This window comes from Lepisosteus platostomus, chromosome 1, assembly GCF_059453375.1.
Source record: "Lepisosteus platostomus isolate fLepPlt1 chromosome 1, fLepPlt1.hap1, whole genome shotgun sequence".
Classification (NCBI taxonomy): Eukaryota; Metazoa; Chordata; class Actinopteri; order Semionotiformes; family Lepisosteidae; genus Lepisosteus; species Lepisosteus platostomus.
Genome location: NC_142611.1, coordinates 76,236,878 through 76,259,568, shown reverse-complemented (window position 1 = coordinate 76,259,568; position 22,691 = coordinate 76,236,878). Strand labels below are relative to the sequence as shown.

General features: G+C 37.2%; 1 protein-coding gene across 1 annotated transcript; it reads right to left on the bottom strand.

Moving 5' to 3' along the window:
* Positions 1 to 2,968: 2,968 nt before the first annotated feature.
* adra1d (adrenoceptor alpha 1D) lies at positions 2,969 to 19,295 on the bottom strand. The gene is made up of 3 exons (XM_088637637.1): positions 18,853 to 19,295; positions 17,592 to 18,773; positions 2,969 to 4,784 (listed from the first exon to the last, which is right to left on the bottom strand). The coding sequence occupies exons 2-3, from the start codon at positions 18,541 to 18,543 to the stop codon at positions 4,228 to 4,230; spliced, it is 1,509 nt and encodes a 502-aa protein (XP_088493763.1). The 5' UTR covers positions 18,544 to 18,773; positions 18,853 to 19,295; the 3' UTR covers positions 2,969 to 4,227.
* Between the last annotated feature and the right edge of the window lie 3,396 nt (positions 19,296 to 22,691).

The window sequence follows — 22,691 nt, the reverse complement described above, 5'->3', positions numbered from 1 at the left end:
AGCATGCTTAATGTAAGTGTGCTTTATCAATTGTTTGAAACGCAGCTTAACAGGACAGGCCTGGAATAAAAAGTGAACTGTTCAGAATGTGAAGCACAGTGGTGGCTCATGTAGGTTGTTTTAGTTTCTCAAGGACTGTAGATCTCTTGCCTGATTTTAAAATAACCTAGGTGGAGAACCACACCCAGTAATATCACTTCGCAAAATGATATCTTTAAATCAGCCTTTTACTGAAAATGTTAGTTCTGCTGTAATATTAAGCACACATTGCAGCCAGAGGAGGACTGGGCAGACCAACCACCTGATATAAATCTAGATTAAGTCTTATACAGTAAGTGCATCTGAGGGAGCGCATGACGGCCAGGGAAGCTTCCTACCACACTCAATGCACGCAAAGCTGTAGGCATGAAACCACAGAGGACAGAAGTGGACAGCTTAGCCAAAACTAGCAAAAACAAAGGACTTTTTTGTACACTTCTGTATACTTTGCGTCTCAATTTTAATGTGGTTGACTAACAGTAAAGGGCATTGAATTACTTGTTATAAGTAATATATTTTTTTAATTTTACAGAACGATATTTTGAAGTTCATCACACAGTAGTTGACTTTCACATAACGTATCTCACTGGATGGGGGTAGATTTTGGATTTGCAACACCTTAGAAGTGGTCTTTCCGACTTGCGACCACTCTGATCTGCCCCATTACACAGTTTTGCTGCAACCGTTTTTTTTTTAATTATTTAATCAATCATCAGCAAGATCCGTGTAGAAATTAGGAAGCTGGTTGAATCGAAGGAGGAGACTGGGAAGGACGCAAGATGAAAAAACCTGCAGCAGAACCTAAGAGCATAAAAGGATACATACGAGAGGAGGCATTTCAGCCCATTTTTGCAGTTTGGTGGACAGTACTGTAGGTCAGGGATTTCCAGTCCTGGTCCTGGGAACCCACATACCTGCTGCTCTCAAGTTACAGAAATGAACCCTTAACTAACCAAATAATAGTGATAATCTGACATATTTAGTGATTTTCACTCCCTAAACATATTACAGGTTGCCTTTTAACTCGTGCATTTCATAAGTAAATGTTGAGCAGAAAAAATAAACTTGCAAGAGGTTAGAGTCAAACAATTTGTTTTTTCAGTTAAGGATGCAATTAAGTAAAAAAAACCTCAGCAGGAATGAAAACCAGCGGGTGTGTGAGTCCCCAGTCTAAAGAGTGAGCATGACTTTAAGGAAACTTTCATCCCTAATTAAATTAAAAATCCTTTGCTTCCTGGTAAAAGCAAGTATAAGCAGCTGTTTTAAAATACCCAAAAAAGATTCTGAAAATATATTTCAACATTCTTTGGAATTATAATATTTTAGCCTGTTAGTGACATCTACTGGAAAAGGCAGGCAGTACACAATTCATTTTTGTTTTTTACTCCAAAGAATGATATGATTAATGAACATTTTAGCCCAAGACTATGATGAACCACTCATAGAGATTTAAAGATTGCACGTTCCAATCCAACTGAGCACACTAACATCATCTCACATATTTGAGATTTGCCTCCATCTTTAAATAGGACATTCTGTCTTTTAAATCAGCATACATGTATATGAAGAATATAAAGAAGAAAAGATCAGATGTTTTTTTTTTCTTTTACTCAGCTGGCACTTAGCAGTTTGGTAGTGAAGTTCAGATTAAAAACCATTTGAGTAAAAAAAATTAAAACACCTAATTTCCTTCAGGTCAATAAGGAGGCCTGCCAAACTGTTGGACTACAACATCGAGGGGACACATTTCACATTAACTTTGGGATAATTTAAAGACACCAAATAACACAGCCATCAGGCCTTTGGAAGTGGAACATAGACTGAGACTTTGAGCAGACATAGACTTCATTTTATGTTAGGCAGGTCAGGGCTTTTCTGTGACATACAGTATGACCAAAGTAGCTGTGCTGACTGACAAGGGCTGTTGTTTCCATTATCATCCCTTTTTAATGGCAATTTGCATCATTGTCCCTGACCGAGAGGTACAGTATATAGCCGAGTCTTTGATGTGCAAGAGAGAAAAGTACACATTATTCTCAGCCTCCTACTTGTTAGTATTCTATCTGTTGTGGGGACAACCAAATGAGTGGTATTTTGTATTTAATACGGTGGGTGAATATAGACTCTGAAGAAATGTTTTAATACTTTTTTGTTTACCATAAGGGGCTTTTGGTTTGGAAAAAGTCATTTACAGTATATTGTGAGGCTATCCTCCTATATACTGTATATCTTTTTTGAAATGTTGTCCCTATATTGCCAGTATTACATGCAGGGACAGATACTACTGTATGTACGGTATAGACAGCTCATGTTTGTTTGTCTACAGACATGATAATGATGACACATACTGTACATATCTATAGGTTACCTACCCATCTTTTTTAGTTCATAATATTTGAATATGTCCCTTTTACAATGCTTCCAACTAGGAGTCTGCTCAAACCTTGGTATATGGAATGAGGAATTCGTGTTCTATATGTACATATTATACAGCTAGTTCCATAAAAGTGAAGAAAATCATTTTATTAAATATATAATAAACTATATGAGATATAAAGATGTGTTACGTGAGGAACCTAGACTTTTACTAATAGAACATACTGTACATTCAGTGAGTATAATTTGTGGATTTTTCTTACACAAGGCAACACCATGTGTTTACATTATGTTAGAGGAGAAATTGTGACCCAGGAGACTGAAGCACTTGTCTAGTGTTACAGGATGAGGCTGCCTGGTTAACTGGATTTACTGGGGACACTTGAAAAGAGGTCAAATGAAAGAGAACCAAGAGGATGAATTTATGGTGACTGTCTAGGGTGTGACAGAGTAATATAATAGTTTGAAAAAAATTATATGAAATGAATGGAGATGGAGATTTTATATATTTGTTAATCTCTTCTTTTCCTAATTTATTTGAATGTTTATCAGATTCTTTCTTTGAATGTGAATAAGGTATCAAGTAGTAAATAGATGAATATACATGTCCTCTCCTCTTCTCGTGTGAGCAGTTTATACTAATTGCATTTCAGGACCAGTTTTAGTATCTAAAGTTTTTTTCCTGTACAGGAAATTAAAAATACAGGTACTGAAACAAATTAAAATGACACTTAATTTTGTTTAATAACATGTACTATATAGAGATCTTAGTAAAGTATTGTTAAATGTGTTCAAAGAGTCAATTAATTTCAATATTTATGCTAACAATGCTGACCTTTGTGTACAAAAGCGTATAATGTATGGTATGTATTTACAAATCTAACTTGACAGGTTCCAAAGCTGGTGAAATGGATGAATACTATCGTAAGTGGAAACAAAAAATACTATATATATATAGATATTTCTTTTTCAGGTCTTCATATATTTCCAGGTTCATGTTAATAATTTGTTTCAATTTTATATTTTGCAGACAACATATTTCTGCACATCATAGTTAATGAAGTTTGTCTCTGTTGTGCATTCCATATAACTGAAATGCTGCTGTGAGCTATAAATATCTCACATTCAATAAAATAACTACTGGGAGACATTTTTCCCTGAAACTAATACTAAATTCAATAAGCTGCAAATTTCTCCCAGGGGATGATTTGTGCTTGGATCTGAATGGCCATTTCTAAAGATGTCTGAAGGAAGTTCTTTCTCACACAATAATATTAAATTATTAAACAGGCACAGAATAGGAAAGGCCACCGTTAAAAAGGAACGGTGCCTCACATATACAGTGTGTGTGACCAGTTTTAGAGTCTATATTACTCATTTATTTTACTCACTCTATGCCCAGCATCACAAATATATTTGCAAATACATGTATCTGTTCAATCCTTAAAAATGTCCTTCTGACATGAATAAGAAAGTTGTCTCATGTCTGTGATGGTAGTCACATGTAACTCTTTTCACCAGAAACCTTTAACAAGAGCAAATACCCTAACACTCCCTAGTTTCACAATTTCCAGTAAAAGAAGAACACATTTGATTACCATCAACGTTTACTAACATGTACTGCAATGCCTATTTAGAGATGGCAATATTATCAGGGATCCATATTACAATATATTACTAATGCATGGGTATTAGCAATCAATGAATAATATTTTCCTCACCTAAGTATTGAAAGTTTTTCCTCATCACACACTGAGTGAATGGTCCCATTTTTCTTTAACAGGTCTCAGTAGCAGTAGTAAATCAAAAATTTTATATATCAGTCTCCTTCAGCCCATAGCAGTCTGTAAGATCATATATTTGATAATCATTTTGGTCTGCAAAGTCATTGCAGATTCCCATGGAAATGGAATCTATTTCCACTTTACTGAGTGAGGACACAGAGCTCTTATTTGGCACATTCTTGATCTTGTTTGAAAGATTGTTCATTTTTTCCTTTAGCTGGAAAGATGAGTTCTGTAAAGGGGGAAAAAAATTCCATCCTTGGAGACCCAGAGTTCTTCCCTTGCCATTGTAAACAAAAGAGTTATTGATTGAAAAGGACTCTCTTAGAGAAAACCTGGGCTTAATGTCTCCATAAGAGCCATGTCCCGAGCTGTTGATGGAAGTTCTCCACCTCTGGTCATAGAACCTCCACAGAGATCGTCTCCTTCTGTGACACTGGCACTTCAGAAGTCTTATGAAGGCTCTCTTGAACTCTTTGCTGGAGCAGGGGTAAATAATTGGGTTAACACAGCTGTTGAAATACCCCAGCCAAAAGATTACTTTGAAGACCACTTTTGAAGGTTTCAGTGCAGGGAAAAACGAGCCTATAAAATAAAAGTAAGAAATTTAATTCAGACAAACAAATGGTTTTATATTTGTACTTTACGGTCTGCAGAGGAGTACAATTCACCACCTTAACAGATGGATTCTGAGATTATGCGGACATTGGCGTAATGACCCATTAACGCATAACTTTCAGGATGATTCTCTCTGTTTTTTACAGGACATTCTGACCTCCAATACAAGTTCAAAATACTGTATGTCATCCTCTGTGTTTTTATGTTTTGTCATGCTTTTTATGTTTTTTTTTTTACACAATAGTGCATGTCTCCATGAGCAGCTTAATTGTGACTATTACTTAGAACAGGAAAAAGTCAAAAATAAAATTAAACATGTTGTTAAAGGGGTCATTACATTTAATGTGGCACATTCGATGTACCACATTATAGTATTAGGGGAGCAGACCGCACACATTTAATTTCACCACACATACTACAGTAGCTCCAGCATTAGCAGCTATTTAAGTATTTTTTAGATTTTATGCAGATGTTTCTCCTGAAACCTGGAAGAAATTGATGTTTTCAACAATTCATTTGAAAATACATTAATGTATATGTAGCGGAGTTAGTTCGGACACGGCGACGTCATTGCGTAGCAGGGACCTCAGCCGCCTAGGCTGGGGGAGGTCTCCTTTAGCTCATGCGGCTGGCTCCCTGTTGCGTTACGCCAGAGACCCGGGCTCGCGCCACAGGTGTTGTGGGACGAAACGGGCGGGGTGGAGCGGTGGAGGGCACGAGCCCGCGCGGAACCGCAACAGTCCCATACAGTACACACAGTGCGCTTTTAGATTTACTCATATGTCAAACTCAATAACAACAATACACATCATATAGCAGAACTGGTTATGAATTGCATGATGTGTCTCAATTAAAAATACATATTTTTTTAGCTTTTGTACAGCTTGGTTTATAAAGAGGTGATGGAATAGAGAATAAACCATGACTTGGACAGGAAGAAGAAAGAAGGGAGTCCAGGTTCTGCGGTAATTTGGGGAACTTCACCGTCAAGATGTTGTATACTTTCACAGCATCGATTCACGGTCTGAATTACTGATTGAAATTATGAAGCACGGCTATTTTTGAAACAAAATAAAATCCGAAAATACAAGACATAAAAACGAACTTCAAATGCTTGAATTGAACTGTTTTATTTTTTTCCTGAGAGTAAGTGAGCAATTTATATAAATTAAATGTATATGTCTTAATCAAATTAAGTTTGTGCTTTTATACTGTAATCCAAAGACCTCTAATAAATGGTGGCACCATGAAACCTCTACTCAGGGGATTTTTATGTCTTTCGATTTTTATCACTATGTCTGATAAATGTCTAATTTTACACCCATGATATTGGGAAATGTAGTCCAGGTTCCTAGAATCGTTTTAAAACCACACAATAATAATATCATAATGATAGTGTCTGAACCCCTTATCATAGTTTCCTTTGGATTGTCGAACTGTTACTATTCAGAAAACACTTCAATACATAATAATAGACTTGGGTTCTTGACTCCTCAGATGTCGCCTATAGTTGTCAAGGAGGTGTTTTCGTCATGGGCAGGATCATATTCGCAGCAGGTATTTCCATTTGTTGTTTGTTTTCACCACTGCAATGATCTGAGTGGTAGCAACTGACATTATTACACAGATGAAACTCTTGCCATTTATCCACTCTCGGGTGTCATCCAACAAGTTGCTACAGTATGTTCCTGAAGTCGAAAAGGCGGCTGTTTATAAATAGGATGCGAGACCATTTATGAAGGACATTTTTGGAAGCTGTCATTGGCAAAACAATTTAATGAAAGAGGTTTTAATCTTAGAACATGGAGTGAGTGGACTTATGGTATGCTTCAAATCCTTACTGTAACTTCGTTCTTAGAAACAGCACACTATTGCTATATAAATTGATAAATACTGTAGTAACCTATTGGTCTCTATGTACAGCAGCTCACAACGGAGGTCAGGAAAAGTTAATGAGTGAATGGTGACAACCTTACAACCTTTTATTTATATATTGGCACTTTTGCTTGTATTGTTATACAATGGAAATAGGATTATCCCTATAATCACCATGCAAAGAAAAAAACTGTGATTGGTCTGACTGGAGATTAACTTTCCTTACGTGATAATACTTGGGTGTACAGCAGTAGTCCTCCAGAGACTTTGCTAATCCTGCCACATTACAGTAGTTCCTGCTGTGGGTTATTTCCATGTTAAGAAGCCCAAGTACTTTGCTAAATGTTCCAAAAAGTATATATAGTAGTAAGACATCAATTAAAAGCATTAACTTGTGCTTTAAACTGTTAAAAAGTCTGACACTTTAAAATGTTTTAAACTTTAAAGCTGTTTAAGGCTTGCAAACAACATACTTGCTTGACTTTTAGAAACGTAAACAAGATGGCTGGATCTTGTATTTAGTTCACCTATTGTTCCAGGACAATTAGGCAGAGTCCTGGTCTTTGATCCATAAGTGCTGTAACGCAACGGGGGCTCAGGCGGGCGCCCTTGCCGCATCTGGTCGGCCCCATCCCGACTGGAGGCTCGAACCCGGGACTTCCGCGTCTCTCTGCAGCGACCTAGCCCCGTGAGCTAAAGAGAGATCTCTTCACAGCCCAGTAGCTGTGGTCCTGCTATCACAGGGAAGGGCGGTGACGTCACCCGCTCTGGTACGCCGGCTCTTACACACACTGCTTGTCGGCCGTAAGCGTTACACTCGTAGCTGTGGTCCTGCTATCACAGGGAAGGGCGGTGACGTCACCCGCTCTGGTACGCCGGCTCTTACACACACTGCTTGTCGGCCGTAAGCGTTACACTCTCCCCCGCTTAAATCGCCGTCCCCGGCGAAGGGCTATCCCACCCCGCTTCTGACACCAATGTAACGCAACGGGGGCTCAGGCGGGCGCCCTTGCCGCATCTGGTCGGCCCCATCCCGACTGGAGGCTCGAACCCGGGACTCCCGCGTCTCTCTGCAGCGACCTAGCCCCGTGAGCCAAAGAGAGATCTCTCCACAGCCCAGTAGCTGTGGTCCTGCTATCACAGGGAAGGGCGGTGACGTCACCCGCTCTGGTACGCCGGCTCTTACACACAGTGCTTGTCGGCCGTAAGCGTTACACTCTCCCCCGCTTAAATCGCGGTCCCCGGCGAAGGGCTATCCCACCCCGCTTCTGACACCAATGTAACGCAACGGGGGCTCAGGCGGGCGCCCTTGCCGCATCTGGTCGGCCCAAAGTATAGGTGGCTCGAACCCGGGACTTCCGCGTCTCTCTGCAGCGACCTAGCCCCGTGAGCTAAAGAGAGATCTCTCTACAGCCCAGTAGCTGTGGTCCTGCTATCACAGGGAAGGGCGGTGACGTCACCCGCTCTGGTACGCCGGCTCTTACACACACTGCTTGTTGGCCGTAAGCGTTACAGTGCTTTACAGAAACAGAAGAAAAAGTGTGCTAAAAACGGAAAAGCCAGGTTAGCTCTTTTTAATTGAAGCTCATACAACACAAAGAAAAACTGCTGTAGAGCAGCTTCTTACATCAAGAACACAACTAAAACTACCCTTAACACAAGCACAGGACACGGAATAAGACAAATATACACTATGTTGGTGGTCAATATATACTCAGATAGGTATAGGAGGATACAGTATGTCAATGTAACACACAATTAAAATGTGTGGACCTAGTATTTATAAAATGAATGCATAATCAGAATTAACAGTTCAAGAAAGGAATTTCAAAATGAACTAGAGTAATTGTTATCATCCCCCACAGCTGAATATCATTATCTACTTGTGCTGCAGTCAAGGTTAAAGGTTCATCGAATTGGAAGGAAGCTGCAGATACAGGTTGCTTTTGTTGGGGTAAGGTATTGTGTGTTGTCAAATACAGAATTTCACAAGTACCTACCAGCTTGCAGTGTTTCATATAGTGCTAGTAAACTGTACTTTAGATGCATGTAGCCTCAGGGTTTTGTCAAAGAATGTTTTATTACAGCCTTTTAAATTACATAATTAACTTTTGATAAAAATAGTTTTGTTCTATGTTGTGGTGTTCCATCTGTGCATTGCAATTCAGATTAATCTATTTTCTGCCAAAATCCACATGTGGGAAAACAAATCACAACTCCATTTCTATTTCTAGCAAGAGTGAAAAAACATGCCTTGCTGTCCTACAGTCTTTTCAAATTGAGTAAAAATAATCCAATAAGTTATACTTTTCAAGTAAATAAATGATAAAAAACATACTGTGTTTAGTCTGATTTTTTTATATAGAGACAGGTCAATTTGTACGAAGGTGACGTGGATGTTATTTACTGTAATACTTCAGGTTAGGTTTTCAGTTTCCTTTTCAGTATACACAAGGGGTCAATTGAGTGTAAACTGCACATCTGTATACAAGAAACCCCTTAAAGTGCGTAATTGTCTTAAGTGAACCAATTTACCACCTCCTCCCAGCTCTTTAAGTTTTGATACTTTAACAAGACCTGAAAAACCTGTACATAAGCCCTCCAGGATCAGAATTGGGTATTCAGGTATGATTCAGCCAGATCCCTATCTGCTATATTGATTCTACTGATTGGCAGTTAAATATCTCAGGAGATGGTTTTAGGGAAATCCAGAAATGGATTGGATTAGAGGTGTAGACCTGGATGAGTATAACACATTAATGGTAAAGCAGAAACAGAAAAGGGCATAACCTTTCTAAAGAGACAAGATTAGATATTATATATCCAAGCAATGTAAATTAATTGAGGGGTGTTTAGCATTCAAAAACGTTCCTTTCACTCTGTGAGGCAACAGTGTATGCAGCTCCACACTAACGTCTCACCACAAATCCTGCGTTATAAATGTTTGAAATGAATATCATCATGCACGTGAAAGGTTTCTTGTGAAACATCTGACTTTTTGATTACTGCTGGATGAACAGGCATAAGGGAATTCAGAAGAGCACATTACACATACGTACCGTACATAGAAAAGACATTGCAAAATTGTATTGGATTGTATATAGTCAACTCCAAAAACATATCAAAAGGTTCTGCACAGGTGAATGGTTCACACAGCTTTTTTTTTTATAAGAGGCTTCAATTATATGTATTGCTCCATTTACAGTATGTTAAAAATAAAATAAGTAAGGTAAGCAAAATTTACATTTGTAAATATGAAATGTAGCTATTAAAATAGCAATGATTAATTAAATTTTCAAGTCTTTGCACGGGTGTTGAGATTTATGAACCTAGGCAGTACAATTCCACATTGTAGAGTAAAATTGTCTTCCTTAATTGTTTTAAAGACACAATAAGACAGTTCCAGGAAAAATGCAGCATTATTTATGTGAATCTATTACAGAATGAACAGTCAAGATCAATATTGTGTTTTAATTTGTTCAAATTTTCTTAGCACAGTAATTGAAACACACATTTTGAATGTTGTTTCTTTAATTTTACTAATCAACAAGTACATGTTTAAAAAAGACTGATAATTTTTTCCTTCAACATTTTTTCCTACAACTATTATGTGTCACTATGTTAAGAAATCAGGATGACGCTCCATTATAGAGGGTTCCGGGATCTAAATCAAAACATTTTATAAAAAGATAGCATTTCCATTTATTTTAGAATAAATATCTGTATTATTCCAAATACAGTACAGTATTTGTGTAGAGCAAATTTGTGCTTGTAAATTAAGGACTGGTATAAAAGTACTTTATAAAAACTGGATAACTAAAGTTTTACATAATAAATTGAAATTACATATTAAAAGAAAGTTTAGACCATTAAGATTATTATAAACGTATCAAAGAATAAGATTCCAAATTGACCTTGAATTTAGAAATGTATCTTATTATATTATACAGCGGATATCTTAATTACTACTAATTTGTCTGATATAGAGACTTACCATTAAATATTATTATATTACATAACTATAATGATGTCTTAATAATGTTATCAGCCTCAGAGAAGTTTCTGTCTTTTAAAGATAAATCTACAGTATCTGTATCATTGGTTTATGTTGTATCTATGATCTACTGTAGATTTTGGTATTTATGACTCTTGCACAGCTAGTGTCATGCCCTCTGCAGCCAGAGGGCACTCCTACTCTGTCCTGTCCCTAGTTTCCTGTGCTTTGCTGTCCTTCCGGTGTCTCTCTCTCTGGGGCTATGTATTTCCGGGTCACTCATTCCCCTTCGCTCAGCATTGACGTTCGGATGTCCAGAGACCCACCTAGCATCCAGGTCGCCCCACGTCCACTGCCTGAGGGCATTGGTTTCTATACGACCCCTGAACTGCTGAGACTGGGCTAATCCACCGTTCCGCCACTACGCATATGGGTCTTTTTCTGCTCTCCTGGCTTTCCACGGTTCATCCCTTCTGACATCCTTGACAGCTAGTTTAATATCAAGATCTCAAAAATTAAGATATCATTTTTTTATATTTAAAGACAGGACAGAGACAAAGCTCTTTTTGCTGCTGGAATCTGTGCTATGTTTTGTTAAAGAGTTGTATCATATCCTAATTTGGTTATAACTATTTTCCTTCCTCCTACTAATATGGGATGGCTTAGAAAGTAATGCCCTATACTTCTTTTAAAAGATTTAACTTCTGCAGGGAAAGCTTTTGGTGCTTTGTAATTTAATTTCTGTGATACTTGTTCATAGTTCATAAACATCCTGACAGTTCCCTACGTGAAGAAAAAGTAAATTCTGGTCCTCCTCTCTGTAAGAGGCAGTAGGTGGAAACAAGATGGGAGATTTTTTACAAAGCAATGGGGAATGACCCGCTGTCCTCAGTCACCTGACCACTAGGTGGAAGACGTCCCATATTTTAAATTCAGTAGTTCAAATTTAAAGATGAACTGGTAAAGGTTCATTCCATGCTGAAAGGAAAAGAAAAGAGACACAATGTTTCGGCTGAGGAGCCTTCTTCAGGTGCTAGAAATTTAAAATGGAAAAATTCCACCTCAAGAAAACACACACCTGAAGAAGGCTCCACAGCCGAAATGCAGTGTCTCTTTTCTATTCCTTTCAGCACCGAATTAACTTCTACCTGTTCCTTTGTAGCCCATGCATGATGACGCAGCTACCTACTCAACGATCGTCAACCAATTTTAAAAGTGCTAAGCAATTTGGAATCTATAGGAAGTGTTCTTTAATGTGTGTTTTATTACTTTTGAAATAAAAAAATGTAAAAGCAGACTTGAAGTAACTGTAAATCATTCTCTATTCAAAAGCACTTGATGGGTGCTGTTTGGCAATCAGGAGTAAAATAAATTTGTGGAGAGAGATATATTCTAAATATTTCAATAACCTTTTAACACACAACTTCAGAATTATGTCTGATGTTGCCTAATTAATGTATACAGATCATAAGGATTTAGATAGACAATGCTTCACACAGCATGTTTTCATTATAAACCCATTTACTTAATCTTTATGATTCAAATAATACTTGTATACAGAAAAACAAAACTGTGAATTATTACAGTAGCTGAAAAGCTTGCCACCGCTTTGATGAACTATTTGAATATTTAAGATGATATCCATTTTGTTTTTATTGCAGGTATTTCAGCTGACAGAGTTTTAGCTACTTAAAGTCATTATTTATAAATGCAGGATATTAGCACCCATGCTTTTGCCAAATTGAGAACTATGCTTCATATGGGAAGAAATCAATGAAAATGTAAAAGAACATATTGTTTTTCTTAGGAACCTACTGAGATGTATAGATTTTTTTTTATTGTAAAAACTGCCTAAAATATTTCTAATATGGAAACATACAGAGATTTTATATTAAGTTTAAATAAAATGTTTAGACTTGGTTTCAGTTTCCAGACTTTCTGGTACCATGTGGTACACATAAGGTGCATTACATATAACCAAATTTGTTAGAACGAGTGAGACAAAACATTTAGTCTGACATCATAACTGTGGCCAAATTCAATCAGTTATAGTTATTATTCAAAAAGCTTTGCGTAGTATAAGCATAAGAGATTGTCTCAAACAATGGACATTCCCCTTTGCATTTCAAAAGCATATTATTTTAAAAATAAAAATAACGCAATTAACTGAACACCGTGTATTCCATTTTTTAATACATTTTTTAAGACATATTCTGCTATCATTTTTCACTGTCAATGAAACTGTATATTAAAGATGAGCCGCTAAGAAGAGGTTTATCGTTAAAATTGTGTGTCCTGTGGTCCTGTGGTTTAAATCCCTGTCCTGTGGGTTTAAACTTTTAAGTTTCCAAGAGGCAGAGCTGAAAGAGTTGAAAACAAAAATAGGAATTGAATGAATTTGAATTTCTTAGGCCCCAAACAATCTTTCAGAGCAAGAAGGCTTTGTTAAATATAGCTTTACAGTATGCTAAGTAAATTACAGTCTCCTTCAGGCATACTTGAGGCTTGAGATTTGAGATTGGTCTTGTTTATCTTTTTGATTGATAACAGCAGCTTTATGATGATAATAACAAACTAATCTGAAAAAATTAGGACCATAAGAATTATTTAAAATCAGAGAAGGCCCATCCAGTTTGTCACTGGTAGCTAATTGATCACAGGACCTCATACAGCACATCTGTTTCCTGAAACCCAGGGTATCAGCTTTAACAACTTGGCTGGGTAGCCTGTTCCATATTCTATATACTGTACTAGCAAAGTTAATTAATATTGAATATTAATGGGGATAAAATGTTAAAACCATGTACTATACAATGTCATTTGCAAATAATTCACTGTTAGACGTTGTTGCACATAACTGCTTAAAACTAGATATACTGTAATTAAAAACAAAGTCAAATAATTTTTGCCTAAAAGCAAGATAACAATTAATAGAGGACCTGCTGTAGCCTGGTGAAAGTTCCTGATTATAATGATTAATTAATGTGTGATTAGAGCCAGACTTAAAAAAAAACCAGAATGTTAGCAGAGAAACTACCAAACAAAGATAAAATGTAATCATTTGAAATCCTTGTCGTGTAATTTGTATTCTGCTATTCCTTTGCTGCAGAACTGTATTTTTTCTTTGACTTCAATAGGAGCAATAAACTCTTCACTGAGTGTGTAAGAGCTTTTTTAAAACAGACAAAAGTATCAGAGTAGCAACAAATGGGGTTTTGGCTGCATAAGCTTTTTTCTTCACACCCGAAGAAGGTTCCACAGACGAAACGTTGTGTTTTTTTTCTTCTCTTTTCAGCATGGAATAAACCTTTACTTGTTCCTTTACAGCCTACGCCTGCTGACGTAGCTACAGTACCTACTTGAACTACTATAATATTTTTTTGTTTCATTATTGTTTTTTGTTGTTTAGTAAAGAAGACATATGTCTGTTTCTAAGCATTCAGAAATATTTTATTACTAGAAGAAGGAAGCAAAACTTGAAGAACATGAAAATTCTTGACAAATTACTTGATAATGAGGCCTCCTTGCAGGTAAAAATGCAAACTAAAAATGACAGGTGTTTAGGGACAAGCTACATGTATGGTTAGCCAGAGAAGAAAAAAAATCAACCTCAAATTATTTAGACAAAAAGCAGATGAACTGAATGGAAGAACAGAATTTTCTATTCCTACTATAATAAAACCTGAAACAAACACTATATTTTTAAAGAAATTAAATCCTACAATGGGTTTGAGAGGGGTCTGTACAGTGTCAGTAAACATTTCAATCTGGGTAAAAGTAACTACCCATATCTGATATATTTTCCCTTAACGGGGGAAAAACATGAAGACAGTGGCATTCTGTTAGGAAAAATAAAAAAAAAATAGATGAAAAATTTGCAGAAAAGAAACATTTAAAAAAACAATGCATCCAGGAATTCAGGTTCTGTGCCAGACAGCAGGATAATGCCCAGATTATCTGGAGGCACATCTGATACACTCCAAAAGTACTGGCAGAAAAATTGAATTTATGTCCCTTAATCAGCACGTTGTCAACAGAGACGTCAAAAACAGCATAGTGTGACTCTATTACAAGAAGTCCAAGCAGAGGTGCTGCATCCAGGAAATTGATAAATTATGTAAAGACAAGTTCTGAGTTTAACAGAAAGGTCATTAAGCTTAGAAAGTGACATCAACCTTACTAACAGGGCTCAATGATGACTATGATAAATTCAGTGGACTGTAATTCCCCTAAGGGGACGGCCTCTGAGGACTGCACAGTAGCCACTAAAAAGGGTAAAAGCTATCCAAAGCCAACACTTCAGACAGGTGTCAAACTACATTCTTAACTTTGGATGAATTAATACACCCATGCATCCCAAAAACGACCTCACCACAAATCATCTAAACAGCGACCATAAATCATCTCTTGAATGAAATGAATGAAAATGAGCAAGCAGTCCATAATTGGCTTTATTTAAAGATATGAATATTTTAGGCATATTCAGTATATACAGTAGATACTAAATAATCCACCATAGGCGTCAACACAAGAATATGTTTGCTGGAGCCCCGAACAATAGTTTTAAACGCCATTCATCTGCTAAACCTATTTTCTTTTCATAAGCACTGAACTGTGACTGTATTTTTAAAGCTGTATTTTTTTTTCCATTCTGTAACATTTTGTTTGAGACAATATTATTATTCTCCACATTTTCTTATTAGGTGAAAAAAGTACGCAAATGTTTGACTTGAAGTGTAAAGAAGAAAAGTTATAGCTTGAAGTGTACGTCTGGACCCAAGGCTGAGTGCGACCTTTGTACTGTATTAATATCCTTTCTCAACTAAAAAAGTTCTTCCTCTTCTTTGAATGAAATTAATAAAAATCAATTCAGAAAGCAACCTTAAAGTATGCCAGGAAAAAAGTTTAGTCTTATTTTTAAGTATGCCGGTTGTATAATCTTTGTATCATACCAAAAGCTAATGTAGATAAACTAAATGGCAATTTCAGTATTAGTTATCATTACAGTCCAGCAATAACCTACAGTAGTATGAACTGAACCATACTAAAGATTAATAACATATTTGACAACAAAACTCTTGTTGTTCTCATATATACATATGCATCTCATACATGTTTTATCAAGCAATTTAGTGTTAATTGTTATGCACTCATAACGTGATATTTGCATATCACTGAAGATTAAATTAACACATTACTTGTCAAGATTTGTTCTTCTTAACATACCAGGATAACCAACATCCTCCTTCTCATTTAACTTATGAAAAAAATAAATATCTTTGACTTTATTTGATATTCACTAAGGTATTAATGTGTGCAATGTCTTCAAGTACACAATCTGTGTCCATTATGAGAAAGGGAGATTCATTACATTTTAGAACGAGGGAATTTTCAGATTAGACTCATTGATGTATTGTTTCATAAATTATTAATGAACCAGACCTAGTTCTATTCATGGGAACACAGGATAGAAATTTTCCCTCATGACCCAAAATAACCAGTGGAAATGTGTCTATAATAAGTAATAAGATGAAAGACATAACCGAATAATTAGAATCCTAATTTTACGTTACTGTATACAGTATATAGATGTAATATCTATATATCTCGGTTATACAGATGCATTTAATTTCTTATGGGACTACATAAAATTACGTAATAATACAGTACATGATCTCAAGAGTTTGAAAGCTGAGTATCCTGATGTCTTATTCCTTACAGTTAAGCAATATGATATAACTGATTGTGAAAACAGTGAGATTTATATGTTTTAAATTTCAAATATATTCATATTACTTTTTGGTAAACTAAACGTAAATACTCTAAGAGTATCTGAACTGAAAACCTAACATGAATGATATTTGCTAAATTTGTTAAGAACATACATTTAAAGTTTTATAATTGTCAAGTGTGGCAGTTAATTGTACCAGAAATTATTGGGAAAAGCAAATACTTCAGCAAGACTTTAAGACAAATACAATCTATCTAGATAGAGGAATGTGACCATTTACAGAGGATAGATTTTAAAAGCCATAGACCTTAACAGACTGTTGAAATTGCTGGATTCACAGTCTAGAATGCCTTGAAATTTGAGTTTGAGTGGTGGACTTGTTTTAAACAATAAGCCATTAATTCTTCACACACTTTGCCAGAAAGGGAAAAAAAGAGAAGAGCTTTGCCAACTCACTTTGTTTTAATTTTCATTTGGTCTTCAATTAAGTCTTGAATCTCTATTTAAGAATAACGAAACCTGGTTATATTTATATAGCTGGTTTTATTTGGAGAGTGACTAATAACGAAAAACATCTTTATGACCATCATCTAGACCTGTTTTTGCATTGTATAGAAAACATGATATGTTGAAGCACTTCTGAACATAGCGTACTAAACGTACTAAACGCTACTTTACACTGTAAACTAAGCCTACTCTAAAATCCGATTGTTTTAGTTAATATGAAGTATTTTTTTACTGAATTTTTGTAATTTAGTCAAACTAATTTGTTCACCGCATCAGTTCTCTGGTGTCAATTGCTGGTGTTGCAGGAATACGAAGACACATTTTATTTTATATTTTTGAAAAGAAAAGCAAAATTCCCGTTTAGCTTTTTCTCTGTTTTTACCGAGGCAGCATCAACAAGAACGAGATCGGTTGCGCCTGCATTACTTTCTGACAGCGTCCATTAACACGGATAGGTAATCACTTTTTTTGTTTGTTTTACTGAAACGACATTGCACATGTTCGTTTACACAAAGAGACGTTAGTAGTTTTGTTAGACTGGGTAACCTAATCGATAAAATCTCCCACACTCTCACGCCACATTTAGTCTCAACGCATGAACACACCTTTTTTCGCCCTGGTCCGCACACTACTACAAACAAAAACAAAATAACGATTTCTTACATACCTAGAGGTAAAATTAAGAAGAAAGGTAGCCAGCAAAGGATGAACACCCCGACAACGATCGCCAAAGTTTTGGCCGCCTTCTTTTCTCTGGAGAATTTCAGGAGGCGCACGGACAGGGAACTTCGGAAAGGGTGGCTTTTGCTTTTAGCGCTTGCGGCGGCTTCTTCCAGGACACTTCTGCAGTGAATCCTAAGGACGACTTCCACTGACTTATTCCTTTCTTTTTTCACCCCCGCTTCTAGGTTCTTAGTAGTCCTCCTGGCTACAATGTAGACCCTAAAATACATCACCAGGATGACCATGAGCGGGAGGTAGAAGGAGAAAAGCGACGAGAAAAGGGCATAGCCCGGCTCTTCGGTGATGCTACAGATGCTCTCGTCTGTCGGCGGCGGTTCCTTCCATCCTAACAGCGGTCCTATTGAAATAACCATAGAGGAGACCCAGACAACTATTAGGATCACCACCGCTTTCTTTTCTGTCATTATAGTAGGGTATTTCAGGGAATGTTTCACTCCGATGTACCTGTCTATCGAGATTATGCACAGGCTCATAATAGATGCAGTGCAGCACAGCACATCCACCGCAGCCCAGATGTTGCAGAATATCCTGCCAAAAACCCAGCATCCGAGCACCTCTAAAGAGGCAGAGAAAGGCAGCACAATAGTACTTAAAAGTAAATCAGCTATGGCGAGGTTAATGATAAAGTAGTTGGTGACTGTCTGCAAGTGCTTGTTGCATACCACAGAAAGTATCACCAAGATGTTCCCCACGATCGCGAATAATATAAAAACGGACAGAAACACCCCTATCCCTATTGCCTGAGAATCCAATGTCAGCTCCATGGAGGTGTTGTTGCTGATGTTGGCAAAAGGTTGATCCGCGAGAGACAGATTACCGGTGCCTCCGGAGTAATTTCCATTATCGTTATCATTGTTCGAGTCAGAAAAAGTCATTTTGAAACTCCATAAAGAAAACGTTTTTTTTTAAGTTAGTTCAGAGACACAATGAGATCATTAAAGCACTGCTGTGGAGCTGCAGTATGGAAATAATTCAAAAGATATGAAAAGACGCAAGAACTTGTGAACGCACGCTCAAGGTGCGTCTGTCGCACTGGAGAGTGGAAATACTTGTGCTTACATGTTTGTTGGAAAGCTTTGCAGCAACGTCATCAAATTCATCCCCCCTACAAAAAAACACCAAAAAAGGTTAAATTCTAAATCATCAAAGTTTAGCAATATATCTCACTCTGAAGATCATTTCACCTCTTAGATTATTTCAACTTTTTTTCTGTTTTTCCATTCCTATTATTAGTGACAGTTAAATTAGTTCTGTGAACGATATTCCTGTAACGTTTTGTTTTCTGCCGTGTGAAGAGTATTGCCCTGTTTGTTGATATTCCACAGACGACATCCACTGTGAGAAAACTCAAACCCAAATTACTGAGCTGCGGCTGAGATTTCACTGTCTCCTCCTCCCAGGAATGTAGTTTGTGACGCGACACATAATTGTTGTTGTTCAACGAAAGTCCACAAGAGGACAGCACATTCTTAATTTACAGATCATGTTCTACACAATCGCGTTGAAACTTCTTTCATCTATGTTTTTCTTTCTGTGATGTAGTTAAAAAAGTTAGGCAGATTTAAGTTTCGATACTCGGAGCTCAAGTGGAACACGTAACGATTTGCCTAGCTAGTCGTCGCTACGTGAAGGAAAAGAGACTGTTAAGCCACTACACTGTCCTGATCTAACGAAAGGCTAACCTCTATTCCCATTGATGGTACGCAGCTGCTGTTCAAAACACTGCACACATCCCTCTGGCAAAACAGACATTTATTTTAAGAGCCACCAGAGGCTCATGTTGAAAGGTTAAGAGGGAAAGTAATCTAAAGGAACACACAGTCCTATAATTCATTCAGGATGTTATTCTTCAAGACGGTTGAGGTTTATGAACATTTTGCCTTCCTACATTTTCTCGAATTCTTAGTAATAATATTTCTGAAATATTGCACCACTGCAAATACTTTTCACTGGAGAGCAGGACACAGAAAAAGTCTTCAGAAATAGTAGTAGAAATTAATCTAAAAAAGCTGTGTCTAAATTTTACAGAAGGTTTAATCCCTGTCTTTTTTATGTCTCACTTGGTATCATGCTATTCACTATTAAGTGGCACAATTCCCAAACCTTGTCTTCATCATGAACTTGACTTCGTGATACAACTGAAACAGATCTGTTACTACTGTGTTGTACAGCAGCTTTTTTCCTTTTGGCACTTATGAGTTCATGGCAATGGCAGCCATAGGTTTTTGTTTTTGAAAACACCATTTGTAGGTATTTAGAAAATGCCATATTTGTTTAGGGTACTGGCTCTGTTCAAAGGAAAAAGAAAATCAAAATCAATAAGCCGTGGAAGTACAAAACCACATTGAAATATTGTCCGGACAGTGAGTAATACTGTAATTATTTGTTTGGGCACCAGAAAAATAAATTAATGATAATAATTTAGAATTTTTGACTTGTGGGTATAGTTACCATTATGAATTTTTAAACAGCACTGTGTAATGCCCTTTACACCTTATTTTCACTTGATAAAACGCTGAAAATGCTGGAGGTACTGTATAAGGCATGCAAGACTTTAGTTTGTTTGTTTAGACCTAGCCTGATTGTGTGTGGTAATCAGTAACAGATTAGGATATAGCTTATGATTTCAGCATATGCACGATAAGTTATACTTTTTATTAAACAAGGGAAAGGGCTGTAGTGATCAGAGATGACACTTCCCTTCACATTTACAAACTGCAACTGACACTAATATACCCAATTAGTCAGGAAGCAAAAGTCAGAAAATGAGCTCAGATACAACACATCTGGAAAAGTACATATCTAAGGCTGATTGTTTTATTCAATACAACCACGTATCAATTTTCAACACAGTGATTTTTTTCATGCAAAGTGGTTGAAGTGTGATCTGAATTTGAATGTTTCTTCACTATTTTCTCACCCAGATAGCTCATATGCTGTATTAGTTCCTATCAGATCAGAGAAATGTAAGTGGGGTACTCAATGAGTACAGGAAAATTTAAGTCTTGTGATTCTGTTGCTGCATCCTAGATAAAGTTTTCCATGTTCATGCTCTCTTTTTGTCCTAGTGGGGTAAGGTGATAAAGAGTTCTTTTGTTGATAAGAAATAGAGCATTATGTGACTGAATAGATTCGATTAGTAGATTCTGATAGATATTTTTTACTACAGACTAGAATGCCACAACTCTATCGTTCATGTGTTGACATGCACTACATTCACATAAATAAGATGTGTTTGTTGCGATGTAGCGACCGGATGAGAAAAGCGGCATCTTGCTGACAGGCTGATGAATCCAAGAGCTTGATCCCGGCGAAGGCTCGGACATTCACAAGGATGGATGGGGATTACCGAGGCAGATCGGAAGGCAGTCGCAGACGGGACTGATCTGTGAAAGATGGCGAACGCGGCTTTCAGGACTGATCTAGGGTGTGCTGTCCAGCGGGAATACAGGCTGCAAGTGAAGAAATGTGCCCCTGGTCTGGTGGTTGGCGACAACAGAAAGGCTGAGCAGGTTCAGGACAGACAGGGAGTCTTTCAGGTAGGATTCAGGCTGTGTCATTCTGAGACACAGGTTAATAATGCTTAGTACACTACCTGGGTTGGATGGTACCTCAATGACAGAGCACTGGATCAGTGGCAAATCCTCTTTTGTATTTCCTGGGCTTGAGGGAATTAGCACCCATTAGTTGGAGGAAGGTGGTAGGGACAACGGACCCGAGAGAGTCTGAATAGCCCAGGGTGGTGTTCTAGTACATTGTCCTCTTGCTGATATGTCTGGTTACTGAGGAGACAGAGATCTGTGACCTCTGGCTTACCCAGGTATAACAGCATAGTTATTACAGTCCATTCTCCATTCTGTTGCATTTTCTTTTAGTTACCCTTTCTGATAGGGCTATGTGTGCATACATTTCTTATGTAAAATGGACAATGCTTTCTCTCCTGTCTCTGAATGTATTGTTGTGCGAATCCATCACACCAACAGTAATTCACGAAACTGTCTGGTGAAGATTTACCCAATATAATTAAAGCAATAAGAAAGTTCACTGATCCTTGATGTTCACATGATAAAACCTGAAAAGTTCTACTGAGAATAAGGCATAGCATCTTCACTACAACTCCTTCTCTCATCCTGTGGTAAAATCTCTCCCTTTGTGTGGCTTTACTCCTGGTGCTCTGTTTTTGTCTGGTAAGTAAGGTATTAGTCATACATCAAAATTGGCTCTAGTGTGAGTGCATCTATTTGTCTGTGTCTGTGTGTGCCCAGTGATGGACAGGTGTCTCATCCAGGGTGTATACTGTCTTGCACCCATTGCTTTTAAGGATAGACTCGAGCTCCCCAGTGACTCTGAATTGGATGAAGTGGTTAGAGAATGGATGGATGGATGTTACCACGTGTTTATCTTTAATTGTTTATTTCCCAAAATACAACAAACACAAAATGGAACATTATATATTAGATAGCTTTATTAATCCCCTGAGGGAAATTGCAGTGCAACAGCAGCCTGGCACAGTCAACACAGCACAGTGTAATGAAAAGATACAATAATAAACAATACAATACAGTGAGTACAGTCAGTGCGAAGTGCAGTAATTTTTTTTAATGGAGTATACAGAATTGCTCACATTACAGAAGATACAAAACAAACCAGAATGTACAGTACACAAAAGATGTAGTGCATATTATAAATATATTGCACTAATTTCTAGCATATATTGCATAAAAATCAGTTGTAAACAGGAAAACCAGCTGTTAACAGATAATTCATGTTTAGACACAAAACAGGCCAATGGTGCCCCTGCCCAGACACACAGTGGATGAGTTGTACAGTCTTATGGCAGGAGGCAAGAATGACCACCTGTAGTGCTCCCTGTTGCACCGTGGTTGGATCAGTCTATTGCTGAACATGCTTTTAATTCTCACAAGCGTGTCATAGAAGGGGATGGGAGACGTTGTTCACCATTCTCCTCTCAGCCACTACCTCCAAGGGGTCCAGATCAGACCCAATGATAGAACTTGCTCTT

Coding starts and splice junctions, on each gene's coding strand:
- adra1d (XM_088637637.1), bottom strand. CDS start 18,543: ATGACTTTTTCTGACTCGAACAATGATAACGATAATGGAAATTACTCC. Junction 4,785..17,591: donor CTTCTTAATTTTACCTCTAG/GTATGTAAGAAA, acceptor TTTATTTTATAG/GCTCGTTTTTCCCTGCACTG.